This window comes from Camelus bactrianus, chromosome 12 (assembly GCF_048773025.1).
Source record: "Camelus bactrianus isolate YW-2024 breed Bactrian camel chromosome 12, ASM4877302v1, whole genome shotgun sequence".
NCBI lineage: Eukaryota > Metazoa > Chordata > Mammalia > Artiodactyla > Camelidae > Camelus > Camelus bactrianus.
In genome coordinates this window covers 62,594,443-62,609,497 of record NC_133550.1, presented here as the reverse complement: position 1 = coordinate 62,609,497, position 15,055 = coordinate 62,594,443, and the positions used below count along the sequence as shown (strand labels likewise).

Genomic DNA, 15,055 nt, shown 5'->3' with positions numbered 1-15,055 from the left:
AGACCTGACCTGGTGCCAGGGAAAGAGGTCTTTTCCTTTTCTGAGAAACAACTGCAAAGAATGAGCCAAGCCAGAGGTGAGGAGGAGAAAGTGAGGAATTGGGAGGGGAGACAGACATCCCCAGGGAGGGTGACAGGGTGACCTGAACAGGGCGTCAGGCAGGCATGGGAAGGGGAGCAGAACATGATAGTCACTTCCTGTGGCATTGGAGGCAGGGGTCTGACGTCCTGAAACCCCACAGGTAGGGAGAGGAAGCCTGTGGAAAGCACGAAGCCTCTAATTTAGAGAGATATGGGTTCAAATCCCCACCCTGCTGGTCTCTGGGACCTGTGGGACCTTGAACCAGTCCCCTCCCCTCTTGGAGGACAAGGCCACTCAGCAAAGGGACCCAAGAAGACAGCAACCACCCTGCAAAGATTCCCCGGCTCAGGGGCCACACCCAACTCTCAGCAAATTCTGGGGCTCCCACCCACAGAGAAAATGGAAAACGTGCTCAGCTTCTGGCCCCATTCCACACACTTACCATCCTTCACTTCTGTCTTCCTAGCCTTCCCTTCTGCCCCTCCTGCCCTGGGCTCACCCATCTGCACCTTCTATGCCCTCTCTCCCCCTCTCTCTGGAGGCTCAGTCCCCAGCTGTGAAAAGGACCCAGCTCTCCCAAGTCTGGAAGAAGTCACCCACCATCACAACTTCAGTAACTGTCTGCAGGTCACTCGCTCTCTCCTGACTCCTCCCTTGCAAGAACATCCAGCCACCCAGCCGCTGGAGAATCCACAGGACTGCAAGCCTCTGTGGTTTTGCCCATCCCCTCCTTCCACAGTCCTAAGAGTCCTACGCCCCAATTCCAGTCCCTGTGGTTTGGGTGGGCTGACATGGAGATCACATGATCTAGGCCTGGCCAATCAGCATATTCTGCTCCCCCAGCCCCAGTGGTTGATCCCAGATGGGCACGTGACTCCAGGCCCAATGAGAGGCAGCACTGAGACTTCTGCTGGAACTACAGAAAAAGAGATGCTCTCTTTCCGCAGGGGTTCCAAGCTGGGAGGAGTTAAGCCTGGAGCAGCTGGGGCCCTCTTGCCTGGGGAGGACAGAGTCTGCCTGGGGAAGTAGTCAGCCCAGGGAAAGCAGAGACCAGGACAGAGAAGGGTTGATTCCTGATAATGCCAACTCTAGAACGCTATTCTGGGCATGTCACCACTGTGTGTGAAACCTGCTGGCATTCCCAACAGCTACAGAAGCTGGGGTTTGTGAACCCCTAGCAGGCAGGGGGAGGTCCCTGGAAGGACTGCATGAACCTCATGGAATTGCTATAAAATATGCAGGTATGATGTCATGAATTTTTCTGAGAAGAAGGTCCACACAAGTGTCTGTGGCCCCAAAGGGTGTCAAGAGCTGGTGGGTCACACCCCCCACAAGATCCTGTGATCCCTGTGCCCCCTGCCTGCCTCTCTAGTCTCATCTTCGTCTCTCCCTCCTGCCCCAGTGTGCACCCTGAGTCTAACAATATCAAATTATTTAAAGTTCCCTAAAGATACCATGGGATTTCACACCTCCATGCTTTTTTACTCATGCCGTTCCCTCTTTCTAGAACAATCTTCCACCTCTCTTGTGCCTGGCAAACCCCTATTCAGCCACCACAGCTCCATTAAGGATCTACTTTCTCTCTGTGAAGACTTCCATACTCTTTCTCACCAAGTCTCTCTCTCTTCTTCTCTGGGCAACCTCAGCGCCTCCAACCTAGCCTAGGCTGCCATGTACAGTTGTACAGGTTGCATACTGCACAACATTGGAGGTACCATTTACAGCAACATATAGTCTTCTTCTAGCCTTAGTGCACAGTCATCTGTTTACTCTCCTGTCTCTTCCACTGGGCTGTAAATTCCTGAGGGCAGGGCCTGCGTCTGAGTCACCTCAGTGTTCCCAGAACCCAGCAGGTCCTGGCCCAGAGCACAGCCTCAGCCAACATTTACTGAATGACTGTTCATGAATGAATGATGTGATAAGTCATGGGGAGGGATTGAAATATTGAACAGGGGAGGATGGAAGGGTGGTGACAAGGAGAACAGTAGCCCTGTCCAGACTTTTATTTATTCCAGGGCGATTGCTGAGGTGGATATTAATGAGGGTAATTATTTGGGATTTGCATCACAAGCTCCGTATGGAGTGATTTCCAATCAATAATTAATGCCCACCCCTATCCTCCCTCCCCACAAAACTAGGTCAGCCTCCTCTTGGGAAAGCAGTGGGGCTCCCTTGCAGCTCCTGATCTCCAATTGAGAGCAAGCCAGGGTGAGTGAAGGCTCGATACCCACCTTGCCACAACCGCCCCCCAACAGGGTAACCAGGGGGTGTGCAGAAGAGAGAAGTAAGAAAACAGAGCAAGCACCCTGTAATCCATCCAAATGTTATGTAAGTTAGTTGCAGGCCATTCTGGTGCCCCATCATTCAGTCATTCATCAAACACTTATAAATACTGTTACATACCAGACACAGTACTAGGCACATGGGAATCCAATGTTGCATTTTTCACCCCCTCAGAGCTTGTAGTCTACCAGCAGGGAGCCACAGTGTTGGGGAAAGGGACCATGCCCGGGGAGTGGGGACAACTTCAGGCATATTCCTGAAGGGGCTGACTGGAGCTGGGCCCTGCTGGCTACAGAAGCTGAGGCCAAAGTACAGAGCATGACTGTCCAGAGAAGGCATTCAGGCCGCACTTGGAGGTCTGAGGAGAGTGGGGCTCTCTGCTCAGTGGCTGGTCAGGGAGTCCCGTGGGCAGATATCTAAGCAGGAGGGGCCCTCCATCAGCTCTAGGCTTTATGGGGGAAGGAGCAATCCTGGAGGCCGAGACAGGCTGGAGGCAAGCGCGGAGGGCCAGGCATCGGCTGTGAGAAGGGGCTGCAGCAGAACGGTCTGGAGGAGGCTGTTCCACACAGTCCCAGCCTGGCTGCTCCTTGCCTGCTCCCCTGGGCCCAGCCTTTGTGGCTCAATTAATTACATTTCCCAGTTCTCTGGGATATTGAAATTCTGAAAGGCTCCTGAAAACCTGCCCAGCTGGCTTCCCTGAATGGCAGCCGGGTCCCTCCTCCCCTCCTTTCTCCCTCCGCTGAGCTGGGCCCCAGCTCACTTCTCAGTCCTCCCTGGGGCCCAGAGAGTCCCAGGGCCACAGAGGCAAGGCATAATTAGCTAATTAGGGACGCAAAGCGAGGAACTCGCTTCCGCACCAGGGAAAAGGGGCCACAGGATTAGGGAGCCAGGGAGGACCCCGCAAGAGCCCAGCTAATCCTCCTTTTATGTCCACAGTCAAGTAATTAGCTAAAGCAAGTCCGACGGCTCCACTCTGGCCTCAGTTCCCATGGCACTGGATACAGAAGAGAGAGAAACAGAGACAGAGAAAGTGAAACAGAGAGAGAGAGAGAAATGCAGACAGAGAACAGAGATGGAGGGAAAGAGAGACTGCCTTTAAGACCTGTCACCATCTGCCTCGGACCATCCTTTCTATTTGTCTCCCCCCACACCCTCCGCTAGCCAAAGCCTCCTCCTTCAGTCAGTCTTCTCTGATTCTCACGTCCAGTTAGTCATGAAGGCCTCCTGCCCTTAGCTCCCGACGGCTCTCCTTTATCCCCTCTCAGGATGAAGCTTACCTGGTCTGCTCTCTTGGTGTGACTTTTCAGGCCTTCTGCTTGGGGTGGGGACCAGGTGGGCCTTGATGAGGGCAGGCTGCCGGCCACCCAGGAGTGTGGCTGAGGGCCCTGCTTCCTCAGCCAAGAACAGAAAGAGGATCCCGGAGTCCTCAGAACATCCAGTGTAGTGCATACCCTGATAAGCATCTAAAGCAGCGACCCAGGACAGGACATCTGTCCCATTCCTGGCTGGGCAGCCTCGAGGCAGAGCTGGCCCTCTCTGGGACCCAGTGGCCTCAACTACAGAAGAGGACAGTGGTTCCTATTCAGCCTCAGGAACACCCTAAGGCCAGGACACCTCAGAGGGAGGTGCCCCCAAACTCAGAAGCCCATCTACCCCCATGAAGAAGGTGTAAATCCTTACCCCGCCTGCCCCCATCCCCTGCTCACAGGCCCCCACAATCAGCCTCCAGCCTCTCTCCCGGCCTCACCTCAACCTGCTGCTCCAGCCAGACTGCAGATGCCCCCAGCACCCCAACTCCCCACCTCTGCACACCTGCCCCCACCCACATCACCCTCCCCGATTCTGCCATAAGGGTTCCTGTTACTATTGTGCCCCCAGGGACAATGCTGGGTCCACTTCCCAAGGCAGGAGGGGGTCCATGCTGGAGCCAGACCCACGCACTTCCCGTTCCTGGGTCACCTCCAGGCCCTCGCACACACCCTCTCTCTTCTGTTTTCAGACCTCAGCTGCGTGGACACCTCTTCTGGTCCCCGGGCTGGGCTCGTGCCCCGGCAGTGAGCTGCCTCAGCCCCGCCCGCCCTCCATCGCAGTACTTAACTACAATGTCAGTGTTCATCAGCTCACAGCCCTGCCCTCCCCCGGAAACGAGGAGTGCCAGGCCCATCAGGGCTCCACGTCCGCCAGTCCAGCCCAGGGCCTGGCACAGAGCGGCCCCTCCGAGGAGGGCAGTGTGAATGAACGGAGGAGTGAGAGTGGATGGGTCCATTCAACAAATATTTAGTGAGGGCCTACGATGCACCGGGCACCACTCTAAGCCCTAGGGATATATCAGTTAAAAAAAAACACCACACCAAGTTCTCTGCCCTTGTGAAACCAATATTCTAGCTCAGGGAAGGGAGAGACAGACAGAAAACAACAAACATAATAAATCAGTGCATTTCCTCATTTGCTGGGGGAGACGTGCTACAGAAACAAAAAGCGGAATGGGGGAGGGGATGGGGAGTGCCAGGTTAGGGCCGGGGGTCAGGCTGGTTTAAAGCGGGGGCCGGGAAAGGCCTCACCGGCAAGGTGCATGGGGCAGCTGTGTGCACATCTGGGGAAGAGCTCTCCAGGCAGAGGGCAAGGGCGGGAGGAGCGCGAACAAGGGGGCTGCCTGCAGGTGAGTGTGAGACTCCGGCTTCTACTCACGCTGAGAGCAGTGGGCAGAAGAGAGTCGTGGTCTGAGAGGTTGGAAAGACTCTCCCCGGCTGCTGGGCCAGGGCAGAAGAGGGAGGCCCGAAAGAGGACACAGCCTGCGGCTGCTGTACAAACGCCCATGTGTGACCCCAGCACATGCTCGCATCTCCAGAAAGTGGGCCGGGCCTGTGGGCTGCATGACCAGGGGTGTAACAGCGGACACATGGTAGCTGCCTCCTGAGGGACAGAAATAGAAAGCCCAGAGGGGGACACCCAGAGAGATGTGGCCCTGGGCTGTGCCCTCTGACGTTGCTCGGTTCCGTGACTCTCCAGGATGGGAACTGGGCCTCTGTCCACCTGCTCCTCTCCATTCTGCCCAGCCTGGCGCAGCCATCTCTTACCTGCCAGCCTGATACTGCACATCTGGCTGGGTCCAGATGACAATGGCAGTGGAGGGGGGCGTGGCTGGATTCTGGAGACATTTTAAAGGTTGAGCCAAGGGGCAGGATGTGGTATGAGTGGAAGAAAGGAGCCAGGGCAGCTCCAAGGTCAGGGGCCTGAGGCCAGAGGCACAGAGCGGCCATCAGTGGAGACAGGGCTCCACTGGGACACGTGGAATTCGGGGTGCCTGGTGCACAACCACGTGAAGTCGTTTCATAAGCTCTCGGGGTCTGGGGTTCAGAAGAGGGAAGTATGGCCTAGAGTGTCATGTGGGAGGCATCAGAGTAGAGGTACTCTCTAGGCGGCATTTAAAGCCAGGAGCTGGGGGAGACGGATGACGGGTGGACAAACTGATGGAGCTGCTCAACCTTTTCACCCCTTCTCACCAGGGACCCCCAGACCAGACCCCCTGCCCTGAGGGAAGCCGGGCAGCAGCCAGACAGGGGCCCTTGGGGGCAGTAGGGACCCAGGAGGAGATGGGGTGCACTTCCTGACAGGCGTCTCCCCCGGGGGTCTGGGGTGCTCCCTGCAGACGGGCACTGTCAGGCCTGATTAGCGTGGCCCCTCTGCCAGGCCAGCTCAAGTAGAAAGAGCCGAACTCATGCCAGCCTCTGCCGGGGTACAGCCTGCAGCCGGGAGAAGGGAGGCAGGCCGAGGGCAAGGGGCGCCGAGGCTGTGGCTGGCCATGGGGCTCCCCTCTCTCGTGTCTGGCCAGGTCAGTGGAGGGCGCTGAGCAGCCGGGAGAGGCCGTCTGCTGCTCCTGCCATGGCCAGTGCCAACTAATCAGGGGCACAGTGGGTGCCGGGAGGGCGGGCCAGGCAGCATACGGCCAGGCTGCAGAGGACACAGCTGCTTGCAGGGCCCAGCCAGGTAGGGGCCTCAGCACCCACCTGAGATAAGAAACAAACCCTAGGCAAGGAGTTGGCAGCCCTGCACCCTCCAGCCCAGGGACGCTTCCGGGTCCTTCCCTAGGCCATCAGTGCTCACACCCTTGGGGGTGGGCCTGGCCCTGTCCCACTGAACGTCCCCACCCCCACTGTGGCCCCTGCTGCCCTCCTACCCATTCTTCAAACGTCCTGTCCCTCTCCTCTGTGAAGCCTCCTCAAAGTAGTTGGTGGCCCTTCCCCTCAGCCCCTGCTGCCTCTGTTAGAGCACGTGTCCCCGTGGCCCACAGCTCCTGGCTCCAGTGTCTGCCTGCAGAAAAGGGGCTGCATCTGAGTCTTGTCGTGACTGCACATCCGACCAAAGCCTGGCCCGGTGGTGCCTTAGCGCATGCTACTTTGGATGAATGGACGATTGGATGAATGAATGAATGAATGAATACACAGTGGCTCTCTCCCTTGATCCGGTGTCCTGTCCAGGAATCACTCCCTCTCATGGTGGCGGGAGGGGGACCTTCACCCCGCCCCCACCCCAAGCATCTCCTTCCACAGTCCTGGCTGCTCTTTCCTGTTCCCAAGTCAGGTTCTCATCAGATGCTCTGGCCAGATGTTCTCCCCCCCACCCCCATCCTTTCCAAAAGGCAGCAGCCCTGGGGAAATCAGGCCCCTCCACTGCATTGTCGCTTTTCTCTCCCTGCCTCCGTCCTCCCCTCCCTTCCTTTCCTGGGGGCTGCCAAGCCTTTCTTCCCCAGGGTGGCTGGGAGCCCCTCGTGGGTGCCAAGAACAGACACTCTAAAGTCCAAGGTCCTGCCCGGGGTCAGAGCCTCCTTCAGCTGCACCCCAGGCCCTAGTAAACACACGTGCACAGTGAAGATGCTGAGATTCTCATGCAAGCTCTGTTTCAAGGCCCCCAGCCCTCCTGCCAACAGATGCGGAGTATGAGACTCCCACGTGATCAACGCCTGGTGTTGGCACCTTCGCTGGGCACCCCTTCTATGAGCAGGTGTCATGAGGATATTTTGCTGCCCCAGGGCCTAGCAAAGGAGGGCTGGGTCCCCTTTATATGGATGGAGAAACTGAGGTGGAGCCACTGGCTAAGATCCTAGGCACAAACTCTGATCTAAGTTCAGGTTAATGCAGTCATTAGCCCCGACACTGGGACCCTCCCTCTGTGAGGAAGGCTGGGATGGGTAGCTAACAGGGCACCTGGTCTACACCTGGCACTGCAGACTAACCCACACAGAGGTGCCATGTGCCATCCCCAATCCGTACAATGCAGACAGGGGTCCGAAGCAAGAGAAGACTCTTTCCCCAGGCCCTGCAGTGAATTAACCTAAGTTTTGAATGCTGGCAGAGCGACTCTCAGGCCACACTCTGCACTGACCACTGTGCAATCCTTCCTGCCCTGACTCGTCCCCATAGAGCTGCACAGGGCTCAGCACCATGAGAGGTCTGCACCCTGACGGTGAAAGGCGTTCAAACGTCCGGAGCACACTAACCTTGGGGGTAGACCAGGAGAGGAAGGGCATTACTGTAGTCTACAGGGCCTTTCTGCCTGGACCCTGGACAGGGGTCTTTCTGACGCCCTGTAGATGGAGTAGGTGGCTGAATGTCTACACACTAAAAGGAAAAGGAAGGAGGTCGTGAAAAGGGGCAAAAAGCGCTGGCCAGCTGTGTGGCCTTGGGCAGGTTACTCAACCTCTCTCTGCCTAGGGCTGTTATGAAGGTGAAATAACAACCGTGTAAAGCACCTGATAAAATTTAGCCGTTTATTGTCATTAGTAAATCACTCAAAGACGTGGAACACTCACCTCCTGCCTCCCCCTGACACGCAGTCCTCTGCCCAGCTCCACTGTTCCCAGGACAGCGCCTCCTCTCCGCCTCTGCACGTGTAATTCCACTCCGTCTGCCAGGACCACCCCCGCCGCAGCCCTCTGTGCACGTGGTGAGCATCTTCCAAACCCAGCTGCTTCTGAAGAGGTCCTGATGTCCCCACCCTCTATCCTCAATGCTCCCAGCACCTTCTTCATAATAGTAGCACCTATTGACTACTTACTGCATATGAGGCTCTGGGCTAAGTTCTCTACACACAAAGCATTTCATCCTTACAAAACTATATGGAAAGTGGTATTATTAAGCTCATCTTGTCATTAGAGAAATGGAGGCCCAGGGTTTCACGATGGGCAGGTGAAGGGACTAGCCCATGGGACTCTCAATACAGAGTAAATCTCCAGTTCCTGGTCCAGCAGCTGAAGTCCAACAGTAGCCCTCCCCACAGGACTGTTAGCTCTGCCTCCCTGTCCACGGGCCCTGCCACAGGAGGCAGGCTCCACCTCGCTCCACCCCATCCCAGGCCCAGCCCAGAGGCCCTTGCACAGAGGTGGGTCCATGCTGAACCAGGGGTTCAGGGCTCTGGGAGGTGGGCAGTGGCCCAGGGGAGGCTCAGCATTCCGAGCAGCTGCCCCCGAGCTCCCCTGGCTTCCCTTCCGACCCCGCCCTCCCCCCAGCCTGGGCCGGGTGTGCAGCGGCCAGGTGCAGATGTGGGCCAGCAGCTCAGACTCAGCTGGCTCAGGCATTGGAGTAACTGCCCTAGTTTCTTACTGGAGAAAAAAAGCACTTTCCATGTTTAAATGGCTTGGCCAGTGGGTTCTGGGAAGCACTACAGCTGCCTGAGGGGTGTGCAGGCTGGGAGAGGCCAGGAGTCCGCTGGTGCCAAGAGGCAGCACTTTCAGAGATAATCCAGCCCCATCTTGCCAAGGCCCAGAAAGGGACAGGGACTTATGAAAGGTCATAGAGAGAGGAACCAGAACCCAGCCTCCTGACTCACGGCCTAGTGCTTCTTCCCTCCCTCCCAACCTTCTCCTCCATGCTATCTCCTGCCTTCTGTCCATAACTGGTTGAGTGGTCAGGACAGACCTGAAGGAGTGGGGTGGAGGGACATATTTCACGAGGCTCTGTAAAGGCGCCCCGTCCATCCTGGGCAAAGCCGAGAATCATACATCTAATCAGAACCTCCTCCTCCTTTGTGGAAGTAAGGAAACAGGCCCAGAGACACCAAGAGGCTTCCCAGGTCACACAGCAGGCTCCCAGCTGAGCTAAGAAGCAGCACTTACACTCCCTGACAACCCGACCGAGTCTTCTTAGTTGGTCATGTTTTTACACTACTTTCTGAACTGCAGGCAGCCATCCCACTCTCCACAACTTTGCAATTAATAACCCATAATTTGACTTTGCCCAGTCCAGTTCTCTAGCCTGCCATCTAGTGGCCAAACTGAAAGCTACAGGCTATTGTTGAAAAGAATGCGTCCCAGGGCAGAAGCCGCCCTGAAGATAAATGAGAGGACTTGGAATGTTCAGGGAAACATCTAGAAAAAAAGGAGGCAACCAAGCAGACCTCTCAAAGAGACACTTCTATAAGCCTGTGCCTGCCCTCCCAGCTCCCAATGCCGCTCAGTCCCCGGTGACCCTGGGCAGAACATGCAGCACCCGGGAAAGAAGCATCCCCTTCTATAAATGAGGGTCTGGACCAGCGGACCTGCTCCAACGACCTGAGGCTCCTGTTAATTAAGTTTCTCATGAATATGAATTTATCTTAAGGTCCCTTTCCAGGGGGGGCACATTGGTAATATTTGGGATCCTGGAGGGTTCATGCCGCCAACAACTCCCCATGCCAGATTCTGAGAAAGCAAAATTGGAGAGACTCGTTTGTTCGCTGAGAGGTGGAATCATCTCAGAGCGGGAACAGAACTCCCCACCTCGGGCCACCCTGGGCCACCCAGCGAAGCCTATTAGCAGGAAAGAGGCCCCTGAAGAAAGATCTGAACTCCTCTCTGGGCTCTCCAGGCCACCCAGCCTCCAAAATTGTAGCCTCCAGAAGTGCAGGGCCCAACCTGGGGTCTTCTCCAGAGAACCGGACAGACTGGCACTGGGGGCCTGGAGTGACCCCCACAGCCAGGAGCCACCTAATGAGCTCCTTACACAGCCAGCAAGAGAGGGAGGTGGGGGGCCGGGAAGGAGACACAGGTGCCCACCTCCCCCCACATGTGCACACACCCCCACGTATACACACCCCACATGCACACAACCCCACGTGTGCACACACATATACATACAATACATGGTCTCTCATGGATACAGAGACCTGCACACTCACACACACACACACAGATGTATGGAAACCTACCCACAGAGACCCTGTGTGTCTACCCTGTCCACCCCTCTTCTAAACCATCTCTTCTCAAATGTCCTGTCACATGGCTACTCTCATGCCTGTCAGATCCAGAGACCTGAAGGGAGGTGTAGACCACAGGATCATGTACAAACACCATGTGTGACCCCAGCACATACACACACATCTCTAGAAAGGGGGCCGGGCCTGTGGGCTGCATGGCCAGAAGAGTGATAATGGCCATATGGTGGTTGCTTCCTGCAGGACAGAAATGGGAACACTTGAGTGGGGCACCCAGAGAGATGTGGCCCTGCCCTGTGCCCTCCCTGCTGAGGTTGCCCGAGCCAGATGCGGGCTTCCTCCATGACTCTCCAAGACCAAAGCAGAGCCTCTGATCACCTGTTCCTCTCCATCCTGCCCAGCCTGGCCATCACTCATACACATTACCAGAGCAGTCCTGTGTCCAGCTCACCCCCTCATTCTCCTCCCCACTGCCTGGCACGTCTAAAACACTCCCTTGCCTGGTTAATCCCCAAATCCTGCTGAGTCTCTGCACAGATATCACCTCATACCCCCAGCGTCCCCCACTCTGCCCCGCCCTGCACCCCGGGTGCTCCACATGCCAGTGCCTGTCTGTCTGAGCGCTGACGGCACTGTGGCCCTGGCACAGGACGGATGCTCCATAACACCTGCCCTGTGGGTCCACTTCACACCTATTTATTGAATGCCTTCTATGCACCTGGCATCGTTCTGGGCGCTGAGGGAACGAAGCCCACTGTGGCCAGTTTCCCAGCAGAGGGAGGTGGAGCCTGAGGGAGAGGAACACATGCCACTGGGGAAGGTGTCCTGGTTAGAACGGGCTCCAGTTTAGTCCCTGCTGTGTGACCTTGGACTGGTCATGGCCCTCTCTGGGCCTCACTCTCATTTGTTAAATGAGGTAAAGATGATTTTGAACTAGGTGATCTCTAAGGTGTCTTCTAGAATAAGGGAAGGATAGAGAGAAGCTGTCACCTAGGACGGCCTCTCTGGATGTCCTTTCCCTGCCCCCGAGCGAGTCTCCCAGGACAGTGGGAGGGGCAAAGGTGCTACAGCTGGACTGCTCCTCTCCCCACCCCCACAGCTTTGGTTCTCACTGCTCACCCCCTACCCCCACCTCTCAACCTGTCCCTCAGGACCCTCACAGCAGCTCTCAGGGACCCCTGGAGTTTCCCATCAGTCAAGGTTCACCAGTGGGGAGCTGACCTTGTACATGCGACCTTGAGACTCCAGCCCCCCAGGAGCCTCTCTGTACCTTGCCCAATGCAAGCCAGCCAGCCCCTCCAGGTCACCTTGCTCCACAAATGTCCCAGAGCATGGCGTCCACTGCCCCACCAGGCCTGCCTGGGCTGACCGACAGGCTCCGTGAACCCAGAGTCAGGCCAGCCTTCAGGGTACTCACAGCAGACGGCTGCAGAGAGGTAGACTGGGTGGGACGAGTGGCAGGGCACCCCCAAGGGCCCCACAGCTGGGTATGGGGGGAGTGGAGTCAGTGCTGACTGTGGAGGAGGAAGAGGGGCAAGGAGCCCTCCCATCTAAAGATGGGGAAACAGGCTCAGGCGGGGAGGAGAAGCAAGAGTTCAGATGGAGCCAGGGAAAGAGCTGGGCTTAGAACGGACATAGCTCTGCTCAGATCCCTCTGCCTTGCCCCAGAACTGCTGTGTGACTTTCTGCAAGCCACTTAACCTCTCTGAGCCTCAAGTGCATTGTTGAGAGGATTAAGTCAAGTGCCTGGCACACAGGAGGTGAGCAGATGCTCATAAAGTTCCTGTCCTTCCCCATCAGGGCTGAAGCCCATGCAAGCAGGGCCCCCCATCTCCTTCCCTGGATCCCATCCCATTCCTGACCCAGGGCAGTGGAAAGAGTCAGGAGACCTCTTGGGCAAGTAACCTTGTGTCTCCAAGTCTCGGTTTTTTCATCTCAGTTTTTCAGGAGAACAGCCCACCTCCCTCCCAGGGGGACTGTAAGGCTCAAAAACAATCACAGGGAGGAAAAGCTTTGAAAGCTGTGTGAGTTTGGGCAGATGTCAGGGTTTGTTATCCGATAACCTCTCTCAACACGAGGTGGGTAGACAGGTGGATGGGTGGGTGGATGGACGGATGGACAGGCAGATGGTCGGGGTGGGGGAGGGTGAATGGACCTATGGGGGTGGCCCTATGGTGGGGGTGATGAGGGGTTTGGGAGCTTGAGTTCTAAGTCAGTCAGCACAAGTGGAGGAGTCCGGGAGCCCCCCCCCAGTGAAATTCTGCACAATGTACTCCCTCAAACCAAGCAGCTTATTTTCACACACAGGCCACCTTGACAGCACCCCACTTCCCCCCCCCCCACCGCCAAGGAACCTTGTCCCCGAAAAGCCAGAACTTGCTGCAATCTGAGTCCTCTGGGGACCCAGAGGCATCAGGGCCACCTCCCAGCACCTTCAGATACTGGCCCATGAGCCTCTGGGAGCAGGACCTACATCTGTCCAGTCACTGAAGGATCTTGTGCCCAGCACTGGGCACTGGGCGGGCTGGGTCAGGGCAGGGGGCACCAACTCACTGGGCACACGGTTGATGGCTTTGAGGGGCCTCAGGACACGCACAGTACGGATGGCTGACAGGTTGATGTTCTGAAGGTCCAGGGAGTACTCGACCATCCTGCAAAGAGAGCGGAGGAGAATGAGGTGGGGAGCGGGAGGGTCAGCCGGAGCCATGGGCCAGGCCACCCACGTCCACACCGGCCTGGAAGGAGTGAGAAAAGTAGTCAGAATCCCAGTTAAGCCCCGTCAGCCCTGTGGCTCAGGGCTGTCTCCTTGGGCCTGTCTCCCTCTCTGTAAGCTGGGCGGGTGACATCTACCTCCCAGACTGCCCCGAGGATCCCAGCAGATGCAGCCAGGGAGCAAAGGAAAGGACAAGCAGAGACGCTGGGTCCCCACTGCACACCCAGCACTGTGCCAGGCGGCTCCTGCCCCAGCTTCCAGGGCAGCCTCTGAAGCAGGAAGGATTCGCCCCATTCCTCAGACGGGAGAACTGAGGGGCCAAGAGGCCCCAGGCTAACCCCAGATGGCGACTGGCCATCACAATCACAGCAGCAGCAGCGTCTGTGGGGCCCTCGCTGAGGGCAGAGGCCTGAGTGGAACTCCTAGTCCCTTCATGTCCCCAAGTCTGCAGGGGCCCCCCAGGCCAGGGCTAGATGCCTGGATTTATGATGAGATGAGGCTGTAAGAGAGGTGATGTCACGTGTCCCAGGTCACCCAGCAAATGGGTAGAGGCTCAAGCCAGGAGACAGCCCAGGTCTATCCGTGTCTCTTTGTCTCTGAGCTCCACCGTGGGCCCATGCGAGGCCAGGCATCACAGGCCACGTCTCTGGGATGTGGCAAGAATGCTGTGTTTTGCCTGCAGGAATAATCCACTCTTTCCTGGACAAACCCAGTCCAGCCAGCCCCCTGCAGGGTGCCCAGGCCCCCCCTCCAACCTCGTGGGCTCACGGAACTTCCCCCTTGCAGGACATTCTCCCACTGTCCCTCCGGCCGGGGACGCCCCTCCCTCATTTCTGTCCACTGAAACCTTGATCAGATTCTGTGCAGATGCCCTTGGAGTCCCGGAAGTTTCTCCATCCCTGAGTCTACGATGAACCAGGCTAGTCTAGGTGCTATGGGTCCAAGAATGACTCAGACCCGGCCCCCTACTCTCAGGAGTACGCACCCAGGCAGCGGATACACTCAAAGCAAAGACAACACTGGAGCCCTCATCGCTGCCCCAGTTCTCATCCTCAGGACCTCACCAAATAGGTCTGCCCCATTCCACAGTCAACAGCCCTACAATTCCTAGGAGACAGTTTGCCTCCTCCAGGAAGCCTTCTCAGATCTCCACAGAATGCAGATCTATGGGGTAGTCTCCAGGGTCCCCTCAGCTCCCCGCATGTCCACCAGATCCCTCCTGCTCAGTTGCTACCTGCCCCCCCATCCCCCACTGAAAGAGGTCCCAGAGGCCTGCAGCCCCAGCCTGACCCCGGGTGCCCCAATCACCAGACCTGGGCCCCCTACCCTGGCACTCCGGCACTGCTGCCAGCTCCACCTGTCACCATCATCAGCAGGAAATGAAGGCTTTTCCTACACACCATGGAAACCTGTCCAATTGTTGTGAAGCCACTACCCCCTCCCGCTGCTTGAAGAGTAATTGAGTGAAAGTTCCGTTTGCCTGAAATGCCTCCATCCATCCCCCAGCTTTCTGGGGCACAGGCTCCGGCTCTCGTGCTCGCTCACTCTCTCTCTCATACACACATGCAGATGCGCGCTCACACGCAACACGAACGCCTGCACGCCGCCATCGGTGCACACACACATACACACTCCCTGGACACTCTCATCCACACTCACTCCTAATTCAGATGAAGGCGTGTGACCAAAAAAGTGGCAGAGACCTTAGAACCAGAGACAGAGACCAGGGGGACCAGAGGAGGGGGAGGGAAGGGGTGGCGGTGCCAGGGGCAGCAGCCAGGCAGAGGGTGA

General features: G+C 57.1%; 1 protein-coding gene across 1 annotated transcript in view; it reads right to left on the bottom strand.

Moving 5' to 3' along the window:
• Positions 1-15,055, bottom strand: part of CACNA1I (calcium voltage-gated channel subunit alpha1 I) — a 110,924-nt gene that overhangs the window by 52,291 nt on the left and 43,578 nt on the right. The window contains exon 5 of the mRNA XM_074375583.1: positions 13,105-13,202. Coding sequence (XP_074231684.1) covers positions 13,105-13,202 — 98 coding nt within the window. The remainder of the gene's footprint in view (positions 1-13,104; positions 13,203-15,055) is intronic.